The 16,532-nt window shown below is 41.0% G+C and overlaps 1 protein-coding gene across 1 annotated transcript in view; it reads right to left on the bottom strand.

The window, feature by feature from the left end:
- Positions 1-461: 461 nt before the first annotated feature.
- SLC19A3 (solute carrier family 19 (thiamine transporter), member 3) overlaps positions 462-16,532 on the bottom strand; it is a 22,231-nt gene continuing 6,160 nt past the window's right edge. Inside the window, exons 2-6 of the mRNA XM_008591809.1 lie at positions 8,946-9,097; positions 6,359-7,184; positions 4,168-4,360; positions 2,208-2,349; positions 462-1,564 (exon numbers count right to left, since the gene is read on the bottom strand). Coding sequence (XP_008590031.1) covers positions 1,388-1,564; positions 2,208-2,349; positions 4,168-4,360; positions 6,359-7,184; positions 8,946-9,095 — 1,488 coding nt within the window. The 5' untranslated portion in view covers positions 9,096-9,097 and the 3' untranslated portion in view covers positions 462-1,387. The remainder of the gene's footprint in view (positions 1,565-2,207; positions 2,350-4,167; positions 4,361-6,358; positions 7,185-8,945; positions 9,098-16,532) is intronic.

Raw genomic sequence — 16,532 nt, 5'->3', positions numbered from 1 at the left:
TCTTCTAAATGGTTGTTGTTGTAGGAAAGCTATTGGTTTCTTTGCTACTATCTCAGTTTTTAGTTGAGTTGCTGGAGTGTTTTGCCTCCTCCTTTCCAAGTTTTGACTTTGATTCTTTTTTTTTTTTTTTTTAACTTATCTAATTGTGCTGCTAAATGCCTCTAGTACAATAGGTAAAATAATAAGAAGGATAACGCTGGCCATCTTCTCTTTGCTTTTGGTGTAAGTAGGAATATTATTGGTTTCCCCATTAATCGAGTGTATTGGTTTTAGGCTGAGTTTTATTTTCAGTCCCGCAAATGAATTTTGTGATTTGGAGAACAGTATATTTGAAATGTAAATCTATAGTCATCATTCTTTATTCTCAGGAATGCTGCTCAATGCATCCTCTATTGAAGTTTCAAAGGACAGACATGCTCAGATTACTCTTAGCAGAAATGATTAGAAAATTAGAAAGACTCTTTAAAATTTCTGGATACATTTTATTTAGCACAATCTTTGCCATTTAAAAATTAGGTGTTTCATTCCCCCATCACTATTTTCTTAGTTACAATTACTTCTAGAAGCACCTGGAAAGTTCTCCTTAAGTTTTCTTGTTTTAGACAGACATCACACTGATTAGCATTAAAACACTTGTCTGGGGTCCTGGTGGGGAGAAGACTCACTGCGTCTCCCAGGCCACTGGGAATGGATGTGAATGTCATTCTGTGGACACACAGGAGCGTCTGGAGCCATTCCCGAGGTAGAGTTTCAACAACAAAGCTCAGCAGAGCCAAAGTGAAAGATAACCATGAAAAAATATTAAATGGTGATACTATCAAATCATAGCTTGTCAATAATGCTGTGTTATCAGGGTCGAAGAGGCGTCCTTAGAAATGGGACTGAACCTTGTAATTCTCACAGAGAACTGTAAGTTAAACAGAAATATACTTACTAGAAGAGGAAGGAAAATGGATCACATGTCAAAAATATCCTATGTGTTGCCTGCTGGGGTAAAAGCAAACAAGTATCTGAGCTAAGCAACGTGGTCAGTCCAGTTAGCATCTCTGCTCATAAATGAAGAACGTCAACTCCAGGATGGCTGGAGTTTGTCCATGGTTTGTTTCCATGCCATTTGTGTCCTTGTGATCAAAGCCAGAATTTTCCAGTTACTGCTAACACGGGGGTCCCCACCATGGCTTGTTTGATTGTGATGGTGGGCCCTGCCAGCTGCCTCCAGTGTAGCTGGGAACACAGATGTCTGGTCTAAAACTGAGGTTATGTTGTGGTTGTACAAAGGTTCATTGGAATCCATGTCAATTTGTGGCAAAACAATGCTATCTGTCTCAAAATCCCTCATTTTCATCGGGCGACTTTGAAAACCGCGGCAGCAGTTGAAGTAGTGAGTTTAGAGCTGCGTTGACATGACAACATTACCAGGTTCTTCTGGGGGAGGCCCATCTGGATTCCGGCTTGTAACAGGGTTCTGTATTTCCTTTTGGCATTTGGCTGAGCAGATAATATATATGCTTCTCATTAGGAAAATCACAGCAATGACTGCAAAATAACTCCCGTAAACTAAAAACTAGAGAAAAAAGCAAAAACCCAAATAATTAGCCACATATAAAATCTGACTGTCTATGTAATTGATAATACATAATGATGTTGATGGTTTGCTTGGATTATGGGGTAACTGAGACCAGGATGTTAATATAGGTCACTTAGATTGAACAATACTCTTTTCTCCTAAAAATCAAGTATGAAAATGCAAAGGACACAGTGACAAAGAGTCCTTACTTCAAAGCTGGTTGCTTGGGTTCAAATCTTAGTTGCTATCACCAATAGTGAAAACACACTAGATCCCACTGATCTATGTGTCTATGTTCGGAGGCTGGTATAATGCTATATGCAATATTTGCAATAATAAATTTTAGACACTGAGGTTACTTTTTATCTGCCTTATTCAGCTACATATTGTAGTTGCAATTATTGCTGGAAACCTACTTGGTGTTTACAGTATGATAATCACAATACTATAATTAAGGAATTGTGTATTTTAAAATTTGTCTAGCCAAGGCATGTAAGAAATTTAAATATTGCTAGTTGTAATATTTAAAAATTTAATTTTTTAATTAACTGAATTAATTAAAATTCAGTTAAAACCTTGGAGGTTACCAAGTTACATTTTCATCAACTATGTTAGTAGGAAAACAAATATTGCAGCTCACCTGAATGCTGATTGGGAGGTTGAGCCCTCTCTGATCCACTATGATCACAGTCATGATGGTCTGAATGACCAAGGCAATGAAGGTGTTGATTCCAAACACCAAGGCATAGCGTTCCACACTCAGATTAACTGCAATCTGAAATCTATCATGAAAACATGGAAAACCATATTAACCATAACATGCATGCAATTCTTATCTTTAAAAGATAAAGAAAGCAGTGTTTGCTAACAGCATTTCTTGTCTAAATCTCCTCCAGTCTAGACAAACAGGCAGATCAAAGAAAGGAAGTTAAAAAGGTTAGCCAATTAGCTCAGTTGGGTAGAGTGCAGTGTTGTAATGGTCAAGGGCTCAGATCCCTGCATGGGCCAGCTGCCAAAAAAAAAAAAAAAAAGTGCTGTGAAAGGCTGAATTACAGGTAACATGGCAAAACTCCTTCTGTCCAATTTAGTGCTTTCCAGAAATTAAACCTAAATGTTCAAAGCTCTCATAATTTGAGAATATTAGATGTTATTGTATTTTAGATACTGTTTTGCAATGAATTTTTATGAAAATGCAAGCATTACCTTATCTGAGAAATTTCCTGGAGAGTTATTCATTTTATTGCCTACATTGACAGTTTCAAAGTTTAGTAGGTGAATTATTCTTTGGAAGACCCAGACCATGACTGTTTGTACAACTGAGTGAATCTGTAACTAATTTATTTCTAATAAATATATAGATTTAAAAGTCTTATTACAAAACATTTATGAAAGACTGGTAAATGTACATTATTTAAAGTTCTTCCTCAGAATGCAGGTTAAAAGGCTTTGGGTTCTATTCAGAAATAGAATAAATGCAAAGAAATAATGTAATCCTACCTTAAGAAAATCCTCAAATTAAAAACAAAAACAAAAACAAAACTCAAGACATATGAGTCTGATTCATTAAACAGAGAAATTTCAGTGAAAAAAAAAAGAAACTTACCAGGTCAAGGGGTAGGATCTTTGTACCAGCCAGCCACCAAAAACCAAACAAAACTTGCCAACTACTTTCATCTCTTTCCTTTGTCTCATGATCTACTCTCTGGGTTCTTGTACTTCTGCATCTTGTCAATTGTTTATCAAACATTTTTCACAAATTAAAAACCAACAAAATGTGATAAAGCTTTTATCTCCACTTCCTCCATGCAATTTAAAATTCAAATGTTTCTCATCTCTTTGGTTAATACCAAAGCACATTTTGTGTAGTCAACTTTAGCACACTTACATATGAAACCAAATGGTTTTTCATCGTTTTCCAAAAAAGATCTCTGAAAAAAGTAGATGCAAGGATTAAAGGCAACTCTAAATCAGAAATCTTTTTTAGAAAATGATTAAAAACCACCTTGTTCCATATAAGTGAGCTGCTATTTTCTAGTAATCTTTGCATCTACTTTTCTCAGCATCCAACTTTTTATATCATTCCTAAACATGTTTTGTTTCACACAAAAAAGTATGTGCCTAGAGTTACTCAACTAGCCAAATAAAACTAGGGCTGAAATCTAAACCTAAGCATTTAAAACCAGATCTCATCACATCTTGTTAAAGCAAATTGCTGCAAATAAAAAGTCAATACCTGACAATTTATCTTTTGTTTTAAAAATCTATGGAGATTTTTCCTCTTGATGATTTGTCTTAGCAACATTTAGAGGGCAAATAGTTAAATTAAAAAATGGCATAGCTGTGTTTAATTAAATATGAAGTAGTCAACATTTAATATTGCAATTGATTAAAATCCATCTGAAGTTCTCAGGGAAACTTTAGCCAGTGAGCGGCCAGTCTGTATGTGGGATCCGAACCCTCGGTGGGAGCGCCGCCGCGCTCCCAAGCGGCGCACTGTAGCAGTGCGCCACCGGGCCGGCCCCCTCAGGGAAACTTTAGGAATGCAGAAAAGAGAGGAAGATGGTTTTGTTTTAGGAGTGGAACGAATGGGTAATACTTACGCTGCTATGGTTATAAGAAGCATATAGCTGGACTTGAATATCAAATAGCCAGCATAGCATGCCCAGATGTTGGGCGTGTAATGCATGAGAAATAGAGAGCCTGCATTGACCACTGAGAAGATCGCCAGGGCCAGCTCTCCCAGAAGATCCCAGTTGACCTTCACATAACCCACTGCAAAGGCAGCCACAGACCCTGGGAAAAATACATTGAGGAAGAATAAATACACTAACTTTGCATGTGGGAAATATCAACATGCTGTCTTACAAACCCAAGTCTTGGGTAATTTTAGGTAAATTTTAGGTGAATTTAGATAAATGGTTCACATACCAAACTTTGAAATAAAGGCAATTGACAACGAAATGAATAACTCTCCAGAAAATTCCTTACATAGGGTAATGCTTGCATTTTTGTAAAGGCAACTCTAAAAAGGTGAGCACATTGTTTTCACAAAAATTGTGTGATCCACCTTGCTGTGGATTGAATGTCACCCTCAAAAAACTCATTAAAACTTAATCCTCACTGTAACAGTGCTAAGAAGGTGGAAAATTTTATTATGGTAACTGAAAGGCAGGGCCCTTGAGAGGTTATTAGATTGTGAATGAATTGATCATGGAGCAACGGGTGTGGTTCTGATGGCTTTAAAAAGAGAGCAAAGGAGCAGGCTAGCTCTCTCTTGCTCAGCCCATTCTCATCATGTGACACCCTGTGTAGTTGTAGAAGAAGGCCCCCACCAGATGTGTTCCTGGACTTTGGGCTTCCCAGCCTCCAAAACTGTAAGAAATAAATTGTGTTTCTTTATACATTACCCAGTTTCGGGTGTTTTGTTATAAGCAACAGAAAGAGACTATTACACACCTAGATGTGGATTTATCTTTTTCTCAACCACGTTTTCTTCTGGCTTCTCTTTTCACTTCCTATTCTTTTAGCCACTTAATCTTAACACTTTTAATTAGTATCAACTACATACCAGGCCCTGTACTATGCAGAAGGGCCAGAAAGATTCCTAACCACAGCAGTGGAGGGAGACATTAACCCAGTCATTTAATACAAAAGGTTAGAAGAAAAAAGGATGAAATACATGCTTTGGGACTATACCTGGCCTCTCTATTTGCCTTTCCTTTATCATTTTTTATTCTTAGTTTTTTTTTTTTCAGTGATGGAAACCAGATATGTCAGATTGAATTGTCAGTTTTACTCTTTATTATTAACTTTTGTTAATAATTATTAATCTTATTCCTATTCTCCACCTCAAAGTCTTCAAGATTTGCCCTAATTAACTTAAGGCTCTTTGGGTGAAAAGACCTATATTGATTTACAGAGTTTAAGATGTTGAATAATTGACAGTAATTAGGGTTAGTAATTATTTACCGACCTTTGATTAATTAACTTTCTACACGTGATCTAGGAAAGAGGCATGACTACAAAGGAAATAAAATTATTTCTCCCCAGGAATTTAAAATGGAGAAGCAACAATTTCAGTGAACCAGCACAGTCCTGGTTGCCAGGAGTCAAAGTGAATCACCTAAAAGGGAGACAATAATAAAACGTGGGTTTTCTGAAACTTTGTGTAAATGAGGGTGTGGAAAATTCCCACTTCCTAGCAAATATTTTCAAAGTCCCATTTGACATTTAACTCTCATTGACTAGGATATAAATATTTATTGTAGAGTAAACTTCAAAGGCAGATTTCTCTCTGATATTAGAATCCTGACTTTCATATCTCTTCCACCAAAATTTAAATCTCCAAAGAAAGCAACTTTTGAAAATTGTTGGTGTATAGCCTAGAATTGTTAAAGGTGAGGGCTAGCTAAGATCAAATCCTTTATTAACATGACTCTCCCAGTGACAATTTAGAAGCATTAATTTATTTGCTAAACTAATTAGTAAAAACCCTTTACTTTTTCTTTTTGGTATTAAAAACAATCCTGAAAGAACAGGACACATTGTTAATACTTGTCTTAATGATGAAATGGAATCTCAGGGATTCAACCAGAGTTTGGAGCTAAGCCCTGAGCTCTTGAGTTACTGGTTGTAACTGTAACACATCAAATAGAAGGTTATGGTACTCTTATTTTTCCAGTACTTTCCATTCTTGAAAAAAATTATGCCTACTGTAAAGAAGTTTAGGACCCGGAGAAAAGAACTTAAAAGAGTAACCCATCAAAGAAGGAAAAAGCACCATTTACTTACCTCCAAACGTTGCAAGGGCTTCCACTGCCCCATTATAGATGACAGAATCCTGGGATGGTGCCTTGTAATCCCACAGGATTTGAACATAGTTCAAAATTTGGTTAAAACCTGCTGTGGAAAAAGCCCACCACAAGGACCAGTAAAAAAGACGCTTGGAGGCGTAGCACTCCTTCAAATCTTGGAACCACTGCACAAAAACTCTCAAAACCACCTTTTTTAGCTTTGAGCTGCTCAGATGGCCATTCTCCAGGTTCTCTGCAGTGGTGGGTGTTTCCAAAGTGGGTTTCTCCTCTTCACAGCCTGGCGCTTCCCCCTTGAGAGGTTCCTCCAGCACTGTGCTTGTGCTTAGTGACTTCATTTCTTTGCTGGGTTTTGCATGAAAGAACATGCTCTTCTGGGGCATGGGTAGAAAAAGTGAGAAAAGGAAGGCCACGCAGACAGAGGCCAAAGATATGACGTTGAGGTAAAAGTACGATAGGTTCGCCAGGGAGACCAGGAGTTGGGCCAGCACCGAGGCTGCGGTGTAGGCGACCAGCGTGACACTCCTACAGTAGCCGCTCACTCTCTGATAGTGCTCGGGGCTGACCACGCTGTAGATGTAGGCATAGTAGGCCACCTCGGTGGCGGTGACCATCCCATAGAAGAACTCCACAACCTGCATGGTCTTGACTCCTTGGCCAAACAAGAGCAGCAGCCAGGTAATGATGAAGCTAATCCCTTGTAAGATGATGACTGGCTTGTAGCGGACGTAATCGGTGATGACAAACACAGGCAGCAGCAGGGCCAAGTAAGAGTAGGTCCAAACAGGGAGGATCTCATTGGTGATCTGAGAAGGTGACAAGTAATGTGACCGTGAATGTACTCCTGACTAAGGCACATGTGGTTTGTAGTTCAAGTTCTGCATCCCACTGGATATTCTTCATATTATGGAAAAACATGATAGAATACTGATTTTCAAGGAAACCACTAAGAAAAGATAGTCCCTTTCCCCACCGAAAAAACAAAAACAAACCAACTTATATATTAAGGTGTACCCCAGCAACAGAAGCATATATCGGATCAATACGCCATCTGAACTATACATTAAAGTTAAATAGTATGTACAGTTGAGTAAATTATTTAAAAACTGTTTAGACACTTCTAAGTTTCTCAGGTTCTTAAAATAGGAAAAGAGTAAATACTCATATCTTTGATGAAGTACGGAGCAGGAGCGCATATGTATTTCTTCCCTAAACAAATGTGCTTGGTTCACAACTCTTTTCCCTCAAAATTCCACTAATCTGTCTGTGCTTCCTCAATGCTGCCTCATTTTTTTCTTTTTTGGTTTTAAGTCCAAATTATTTTTATTTTAAATAACACAGTGAAGCTGAGGGAATTTAACTATACTTCACAATTTAACTTTTGGCCCATAGTAACATCATAAACTGAATTATCAAAGAAATCTGGCCTCAGGTTAAAATGGGTCACCTCATGAATTTAGTCAGAAATGCATGGGACCTCAGTTCTCACAGACAGAAAGGAAGGACCTGTTGATCTCTGGGGCCTGACGGTGAGTGCAGCAGTCTTCTGCATCACTGCACTTGCCCTCATCACTGACATTTGGCTCCACTGAGGCTGCTGTAGGAAGCAGCAGAACACAGAACAAAGGCCAGTGTGACTGAGCTGCACCTGGGACGGAGGCTCCACTGACGGTGGGTGCAGAAGCAGACCCCAGTGGGTTCATGGAGTGGATTCTAGACTCTTATCTGTCCTGTGTATTGTCTTAATTGTGGCATGCTTCAGCCTGGGAAACTCTGAAACAGACTGGTCCCAAAGTCACTACAGAGCAACCTTGCCTTCCTGTCCTAGGCATCTCACCACCAATCAAACTGGCCCCAATTAGCCTTTTAGGTGAAGCCACACACTCTATACTGTGTTTTCATGGCTATGGATGGATCCAGCTGGATCAGTGCATCCTCTAGTTGCACTTGTTACAAGAAAAGAAGTGGATCTATTAAGTAAGAGAATTTGGCTTCTGGGGAAGGAGTGAAAGGGTGGAAGATAGAGCTGTTAATGCCTCACCTGTTGGTAAATAGTTTTTCAAAACTGAGTTAAGCTTCCTAAAGAAATACTACAATTCTTTGTGAGATCCTGCTTCTACCTCAGCAGCCTGACAGTTTATTAGGTCTAGATCTCATGCCTGGCAGCCATTTTATTTTAGGATTAGTATAATAGGATCAATGAAGGCCTGAAAGGTTCCCAGGCATTAAGAGTAATGTTGGGACTCTACAAAAAGTTAAATTATTTATGACACATGGAATGTGTTTGGGCTGCCCATATTTGCAAGTGTGAGGAGGAAAGAGTAGTTTGAACAGTTCTATTCCGTGACAAATATGAGGGCACTTCAGAAAGTTCATGGAAAGATTCATTTTATCTTTTAATTCTATTTTTCCATGAACTTTTTGAAGTGCCCCTGTACTATGAAAATGGGACTCACTGAGGTCAGTGTGTTCATTTTATTTCAAGTTGAATGAAGCCCCGATTCTATGTCCTTGCTCAAATCCTGTAGAATTAAGCCACATTAAGATATGTGTGTTTGTTAACTTACCTCTGCACTGGTCAGGTTTTTACTTGGTTCAGACAAATATGGGATGAGGAATGGTTCTGACGGTCTCATCATGGAGAAAAATCCAAACAAGCAAAGGATCACAGTGGGATAAATCCAGGAATTGCTCAGTGAAGGTCTGAAACAATCCATGGCTGATCAGACAGAAACAAAGCAAAATTAAGTGACATTTATTCTTTTGCGCGTCTTAGATATAATTAAAAACTGGTTATTTCTAAATGTTTTATGAATGGGTAACGTTTCATCCATCTGCAGCTAAAATGGAAAGGTGTTTCAAATATTCCTTAGGTGAGTCAGGCAAGCCCTCCTTTGTCAATGAACTTCTTATTCATTATTGCTGGGGATAGAGTCATATTTCTTTAGTTTTCTCCATCACAAACATGGTAATGAGTAGCTATTAATAAGTGACAGAGGAAGAGTCAACAAATGCTTGAAAGTGACTAAAACACTGGCTAGTAAATTGTTGGTGTACATGCAGCAGGTGAAGCACTCCCAAGACAACACAGACTGAATTGATCAGAACTTCTTATCTGCCCACTACTTTTTTGCACTGATTCTGAAATCTTTAACACACCAAATGGCAATTGTTTATTTACACATTGATAGAGTTTGGATGTGTTGTCCCCACCAAAACTCACGTGGAAATTTGATCCCCAATGTGGCAGTGTTGGAAACTGATTGAGTCATGGGGGCGGATCCCTCATGAATGGGTTCATGCTCTCCCTGGGGGCGGGGGGATTAATGAGTGAGTTCTCGCTCTATTAGTTCCCGCCAGAGATCGTTGCTTAAAAAGACCCTGGCGCCATCTCTCTCTCTCTCTCATATTTCTGTTGTAGCAACACAAAATGGACTAAGACACACATTTACCTCTCCATTGGACCATCCCTTGCCTAGCACTGTGCTGGACAGATAACAGACATTCACGATATTTCTGTTAGATATCTAAGCTTTTGGGAATTTATAGTTCTTCAGTTAAAAAAATTAAACCGGATAAAGACCTGAATTACCATCTTTTCTATATTTCCCCCAAATTCTCAGGTGAGTATATGGAAGATCCAAGATATTCAACAACTGGCTTCAAACCACTTGGTCAAGATTTGAATCCAGGTCTCCCTTAACCCACTCCACCCTGCCTCATTCTGGTGGCCCTTCTCCCCCTGCTGCTAGGATTGACCTAATGACAACCTCTCTGCACAGTGAGTGAAGAAAGTGTTTTTGTAGGGCTGCTGGTTAGCTCAGTTGGTTACCACGTGGTGCTGATAACACCAAAGTCCAGGGTTCGATCCCTGTACCAGCCAGCTGCCAAGAAAAAAAAAAAAAAAAGTTTATATCAACACATTCATACTAACAATCATGCTTAATATATAGAGCTTCCAGGGGCAATTAGAATTTGAAAGTAGGCCAGAGAGAAGGAAGTGGCTGCTCCTCTCAGAAGTGCAAGTCACCTGGGTCTAATTCTAGGTATCCAGGTGGAGGAACTTCGCTAGGGGCTAGGGGGGAGGGGAGGACCTACTGGGTCACACCAGGCTTGCCACTCACGTTGCACTTTCACAGGGTGGCCTGGGACACCTGCATAATTCTTCTCAAGTTAAGTAAGGTTTTCTTTTATGTCAACAAAGCCCCTGATTAAGCAGGACAGAGACAATGGTGATCAGATTTTGGAATGGGGATTACTACAATAGTAAGCAATGCAAACAATGCTAACAATGTGAAAACTCTGCCAAGGGCAAGCGAGGGTTGACTGTCCTCCACCTATTCTGTAGTCCCAGAAAGCACGGGCTTTCTCTTCTTCCTGGGGTGCTGCTGTGGTTGCTGGGGCCTTATTTCTTTATTAATGGTCTTACAGAAAAGGCCATCCTGGGTAGGTCTGGTCATCTTTTGAAGGATGGTCTTGATGGGGTGTTATCTGCTGACTCTACACCTAGAACATTCTCTCCATCTATGCTCACCATGACTTTTTTCACTAACTCCAAGTCATCATCTTCTCCATGCATCTCAGAGACCTAAGACTATGCCCATGGTCTTGGAGCTGCTAAAAGCTCCCTGGATGACAAGGGTACTTCAAAAAGTTTGTGAAAAAATAGAATTTAAAGATAATACAAATCCATGAACTTTCCATGAACTTTTTGAAGTGCCCTTGTATCTGTCTCTCTGCTTCTTTATGGTCTAATCCTGCTACCTAACTCGATTTACTTGGGAAAGTCAAGCAGAAAGAAAGACAGTATATGCTCCACTCAAGTCTAAGCCCCAGTACGGTGGCCGCATTTTGTCTGGTTCACTGCTCTAGCCTGAGTGCTTAGAATAAGAATAGGGCCCGACACACAGAAAGCTCTCAAGAAAGATGCTGAACGAACTGAATAAACAAGCAACTGCTGCCTGCTTGGAGAAGGGCGGGGATGGAGAAAAAGAGGTATCAGAATCAGGCAAGAGTCCAGGACTTGGGGAAGGCGGTTTTGCAGAAGGACAGGGGTGAGCGTCAAGCCTCGCCACTGAGAATAAATGCAAGTGCGGTGTGGTTTTCTTGAGTGCACTTCACTTCCCAGCTGCATCAGGTAAATAAAGGCCAGGGAGGTCCTCAACTTTACACGTGCCTTACCTCAGTTGTTCCTCTGTAAAATGGGATAACAATGTGGTTACTGCCAAGATCATCGCCTCTCCTACTAGAGGAGGTTGTAGCTAATGGTCCCTCTAATGCCTGGAAGGCATTACATATTGGTCATCAACTTTTATTTTTACTCTTGTCATTAAGGAGATGCTGTTCTTTCCTGTCATCATGACTTTGACTATGACAATCAAATTACTTATGCAATCTCTTTCTATAATGTTTACATTTGGAAAATTATTTTAATTTTTCTTTGGCCATTCTGTGAGGTGGATAGAGATGGTGTTGTCCTCATTTTATAGATGGGGAAACAGAGGTGGATAGAGATGGTGTTGTCCTCATTTTATAGATGGGGAAACAGAGGGCCTGAGGCAATAAAATTTGGGCTAGTTTTCACATTTAACAAACATCAGAGCTTGGACTTGGACTCAATTTTTCTAATTCCAAGTTCAGTAACCTTTCCTCTTATACCATGTTGAGAGAGCCTGGCTATATCATCAAAACTGAAATTCCAGTTTATTTTAGAATAGCGTGTTTCAAATCATGAAGTCAAAGAAATGTAGTGAGTTGCAAACGGAACTTAAAAAGAAAAACGTTGCAAAAATATTAAATGTCAGAGTGCATTGAAGAATAAGGCTAAGTTTTTGTCTGAAACTTTTGTTTGGGTTGGTAATATACACATTGTGATCACATGTATACTACCTCACTGCAGGACACAATCACTGGGTTACAAGTTGCAGAAGAGAGAATAGGACCAAATATACACGTCCTTCATAAGCATGTCATCACAGAACACATGTGTTGTCTGGGAGGGCCACAGCCTTCACAGCATAGCACCGTTCTGGAACAGACTGTTCTTTTACCATTTACCATTCCATTTTGACTCTTAAAAAGTACTCTAGGGGCCCACCTGTGGCTCACTCGGTAGAGTGCGGTGTTGATAACACCAAGGCCACGGGTTCGGATCCCATATAGGGATGGCCGGTTTGCTCACTGGCTGAGCGTGGTGCTGACAACACCAAGCCAAGGGTTGAGATCCCCTTACCGGTCATCTTTAAAAAAAAAAAAAAAAAAAAAGTACTCTAAACTTCTCTGTGCTGCACTGCCTCTAACTTGAGGACATGAATTGGCTTGATTTTCTGACTTGGCACTTCTGAAAGCAAGATGTTTACCTTTCCCTTTCATTCTGCACTTTCCAAATAAGATAATTATTTTAAAAGTTGCTCCTGTGGCAGTAAACCTCACACATTACTCATAAGTCCCATCACCATTTTTAAAAAAGGTACAAGAACACTATGTAAACAGTAGATTAAAAAAAAAAAAAAAGTCGTTTCCCAAACAAAGGTCAGCCAATCAAGCTACCACGACTTGAAACATTCAGTGAAGATGCCGGAAGTAGCAAGAAAGGCTGAATTCACGGCTGCTCCTTCTGGCAGGGACTCGGAGCAGCTAAATCTACAACAGAGCTTACCTTGGTGAGCTTGGATGTGTAGGAAAGATCTTGCAGATGCAGAACACAAGTTAGCAACAGATAGAAGAGGTGAGCCCTGTGCTCTGGCCCCGGCTCCACTTCTGAGACATGGTGGCCGCAGGCAGGTCACAGTCTCCCTGCTCCACCCACCAGCAGCCCAGAGAGCACCTGCCTCTGACCCAGTTGCAGCTCACCACGTGGGCCCTGGAGGAACGGCAGTGGGTACTGTCGGGTTACACAACAGAGACGCTCACCCAGCCAGCATGTGTGACCTTGAATGAGCCCCCAGTACCACCAACAGCTTTGCTTGGAAGTGACCATCTAAATTACCTTGGAGATGATGCATTCCTTTCTCTTTTGCTGGTAGGAGAATAAATATTTTTACCTTATGAAAAAAGTTGCTGCTGTCCCACCAGGGGACCCTTCAGTATTGTACTGTTAAGTCTCCAACTTCTCTCAGTCTCTATTTTGGGCCATTTCCACCTATTCCACATAAGGCCTGCTAAACAAAAATTACAGGAGGCCATTGTTTTGGACTAAGTTCCTGCACTAGGTCCCAAAAGACCAGACTAAAAATCAAAATGGAGTCACCCCTGCTAAGTCACTTAGACTGGTCAGAACTTCTGAGAAGTCAGGAGAAAGATAACAGCCAATTTCCTGAACAGGCCAGTGTAAATCTTCAATAGGGATGATAGTGAAGTTCTCTCTGCTTTAATCTTCACACAAAAGAGACAGCCTGAAGTAACCCGATATTATTTTTCTATTATTCTGTCTTCCTGTCCCCACCTTACACAGAAAGTAACTTTGAAGTGATCCATCTGCCTTTTGTTCTTTGTTTCTGCTTTCTTTTGCCTTTTTCTGTCTATAAAACCAACGTCCTCTGCTTGGCTCATTGGAACCCTTATTGTTTTTATAGAATAATGCGTTTCCCAATTCTAGAATCATGATAAAGCCAAGGGAGATCTTCAATTAAATTTGCTGTAATTTAGTCCTTTGCTGGGCTACATCTCTGACTACTGCTTCCCCTTCCTTGGGGACATGGGGTGCTGTAGCCTTCTGAAAAATGACAATTCCTTTGCTGGCATATCCAATCCTACTTCATTTTAAGGTGCGCATAGATTTTTCCTTATCTACTATAAAATTTAACATTTACTTATGTTTTAACTATAATCAAGTTTGCCTGGAGTGGCTTCTCACTATTTTTGTTTTGGTCTAACTCAGGGAAATTTCTTTCTGTCTTTATTTTTTAAAGATGACCAGTAAGGGGATCTTAACCCTTGACTTGGTGTTGTCAGCACCATGCTCTCCCAAGTGAGCTAACTGGCCATCCCTATATAGGATCTGAACCCATGGCCTTGGTGTTATCAGCACTGCACTCCCGAGTGAGCCACAGCCCGGCCCTCAGGGAAATTTTTTTCTATGTGACCTCTTACCTCTTACATGCTTGCATCTTCCTATCAGGCTTCAACTTTTCCTCTCGTCTTTTATTCCAATTACCATGTTTTTTGGCTTTTTTTTTTTTTTTTTTTTTTAACTTTTAAACATATCCTTATAGTTGTTCTTTAACTACCTCCTTAAATCTTTCCAAGTGGCTTCAGGCCAGCATTCTTTTCTATACAAATGCTTTAACAACAATAAAAAATAACAATGCAGGGCCGGCCCAGTGGCGCACTGCTACAGTGTGCTGCTTGGGAGCGCAGTGGCGCTCCCGCCGAGGGTTCAGTTCCCGCTCACTGGCTGAGCGCGGTGCGGGAGCAACACCGAGGGTTGCGATCCCGTTGCCGGTCCCGGTCCGGTACGGGTATGACACTGAGGGTTGCGATCCGTTGCCAGACACGAAAAAAAGACAAAAAGGAAAAAAAAAAAAAAAAAAAAACAATGCAGAGGATCCAATCAAGATGGCAGAATAGATGGTCCCCAGCATCACTCTCTCCCACAAATTAACCAAATTTAAAACTATAAAAATGTAACATCCGCCAAGCTAGGGTCACTGGAGCTCAGGGGAAGAGGAGGAAAGACCTACAGAGTGCATAAAGGTGGGAGAAACCACGATTAGAGAAAGAAAAATCTGCTCTGACCATTTCGGGCCACGGCTGCTTTAAGGCTGGAGCTGCTGAGCTCATGGAGCAGGAGGTGGCAGAAGCTGTAGCTGTGCCCTTTAGATGGAGTTACTTGGAGGCAGCAGGGGAGAAGAGGGCCTTGGCAGCCCCCAGGACAGCAAGACCACTAATAGGGTTCTCGTGGACCCACCCAGGAGCGAGTAGCCAGAACAACTGAAAAAAGGGAGCCATTCAGAGGCCAGTGAGTCATCGCAAGGGACTGACACAGGGCCTATCCCATGGGAAGTGTTTGGAGCACAGGTGGTGGGGGAGACGTGCCCACCAGGGGAACACTGGGACACAGCAAAGACAGCTGATCTGCCCCCCAATCAGCACAAGACCATTCAGAGGAGACTGGTCAGGAATGCAGAATTGCATGGGGTGCAGTTTGCTGGAAAAACTCAGGCCCAGATCAGAGATTCTACAGAACACAGATCCACTGGGTCTCTGGAGAGCCAGAAGTACCTATAAGATCTGTGGAGTATACTATAAAGCAAATATATTTCACACGGCCTAGTTTCTTGCATTTTCAGGTTTAGTTTAACTTCTTAAAAGTACATATAAAATGTTGACCTTGTGAAAAACAAGAAAAATTTCCCCAGGTTATATAGTATCTGTTGTAAGATAAAGAATTGTAACATAGAAAGGCTGCTGGTTCAAAGACAGACAAGTTACTGATTGAGACGTAAAGATACTGGAAAGCTGCTGTAGAGAGAAGGAATGTTTGCTTAGATCAAGCTTTTGTTGCTGAATCACTTAAATTGCCTTATGGAATGTCATCTGGCTTGTTTTCCTGAATGTTACCAGCCTATATTGTTAAACTATAACCCCAGCTATGTTCTCTTCCTGTAACTTTCTGGTCTGGAGAATAAATGTGGAAAGAGAACCCCAATTCGTGGTTAATTTTCCAAATGGAAAGAATGCCTTGCTCTTGAGGGTTCTGGGAGATTAACTTCTTCAGGGCTTCTCAATGCTCAAAATAGATGGGCTTTGTGTAATCCTTTGTGGCTCTGTCACCCAGGGGAAGAGGGGTGACAAATCCATGAAAGGCAAAGCAACAAAGATCAATTATTAAACCCTGAGCTGCACAAAAAGCCTTCCCTAGGGAAACAGCAGCAAAGTAGCAATTTAAACAACCACACACTCAAGTACTGGTTCCCACAGGAAGTTCCCCCATGTTAGAAGCAAAGGACAAAAAATTAGTTCTGGCCCAGGCACACCACCAACACCTTGGGGCCTGCCTGGGAACCAGAGGCTTGGATCTGGGGACCAGACCCCACTCCCACTTCCAGGCAAACTGTACCAGTCAGTGCCTCGGGGCCAGCCTGGGGACCCAAGGCACGGACAAGGGGACTGGACCCCCCCCCCCCCCACCCAGCCCACCCCCCCCCCCCCCC

Source organism: Galeopterus variegatus, unplaced genomic scaffold (assembly GCF_000696425.1).
Source record: "Galeopterus variegatus unplaced genomic scaffold, G_variegatus-3.0.2 Scaffold7305, whole genome shotgun sequence".
Taxonomy (NCBI): Eukaryota; Metazoa; Chordata; class Mammalia; order Dermoptera; family Cynocephalidae; genus Galeopterus; species Galeopterus variegatus.
Note: the sequence above shows the minus strand (reverse complement) of the source record. Positions and strands in the feature narration are given on the sequence as shown.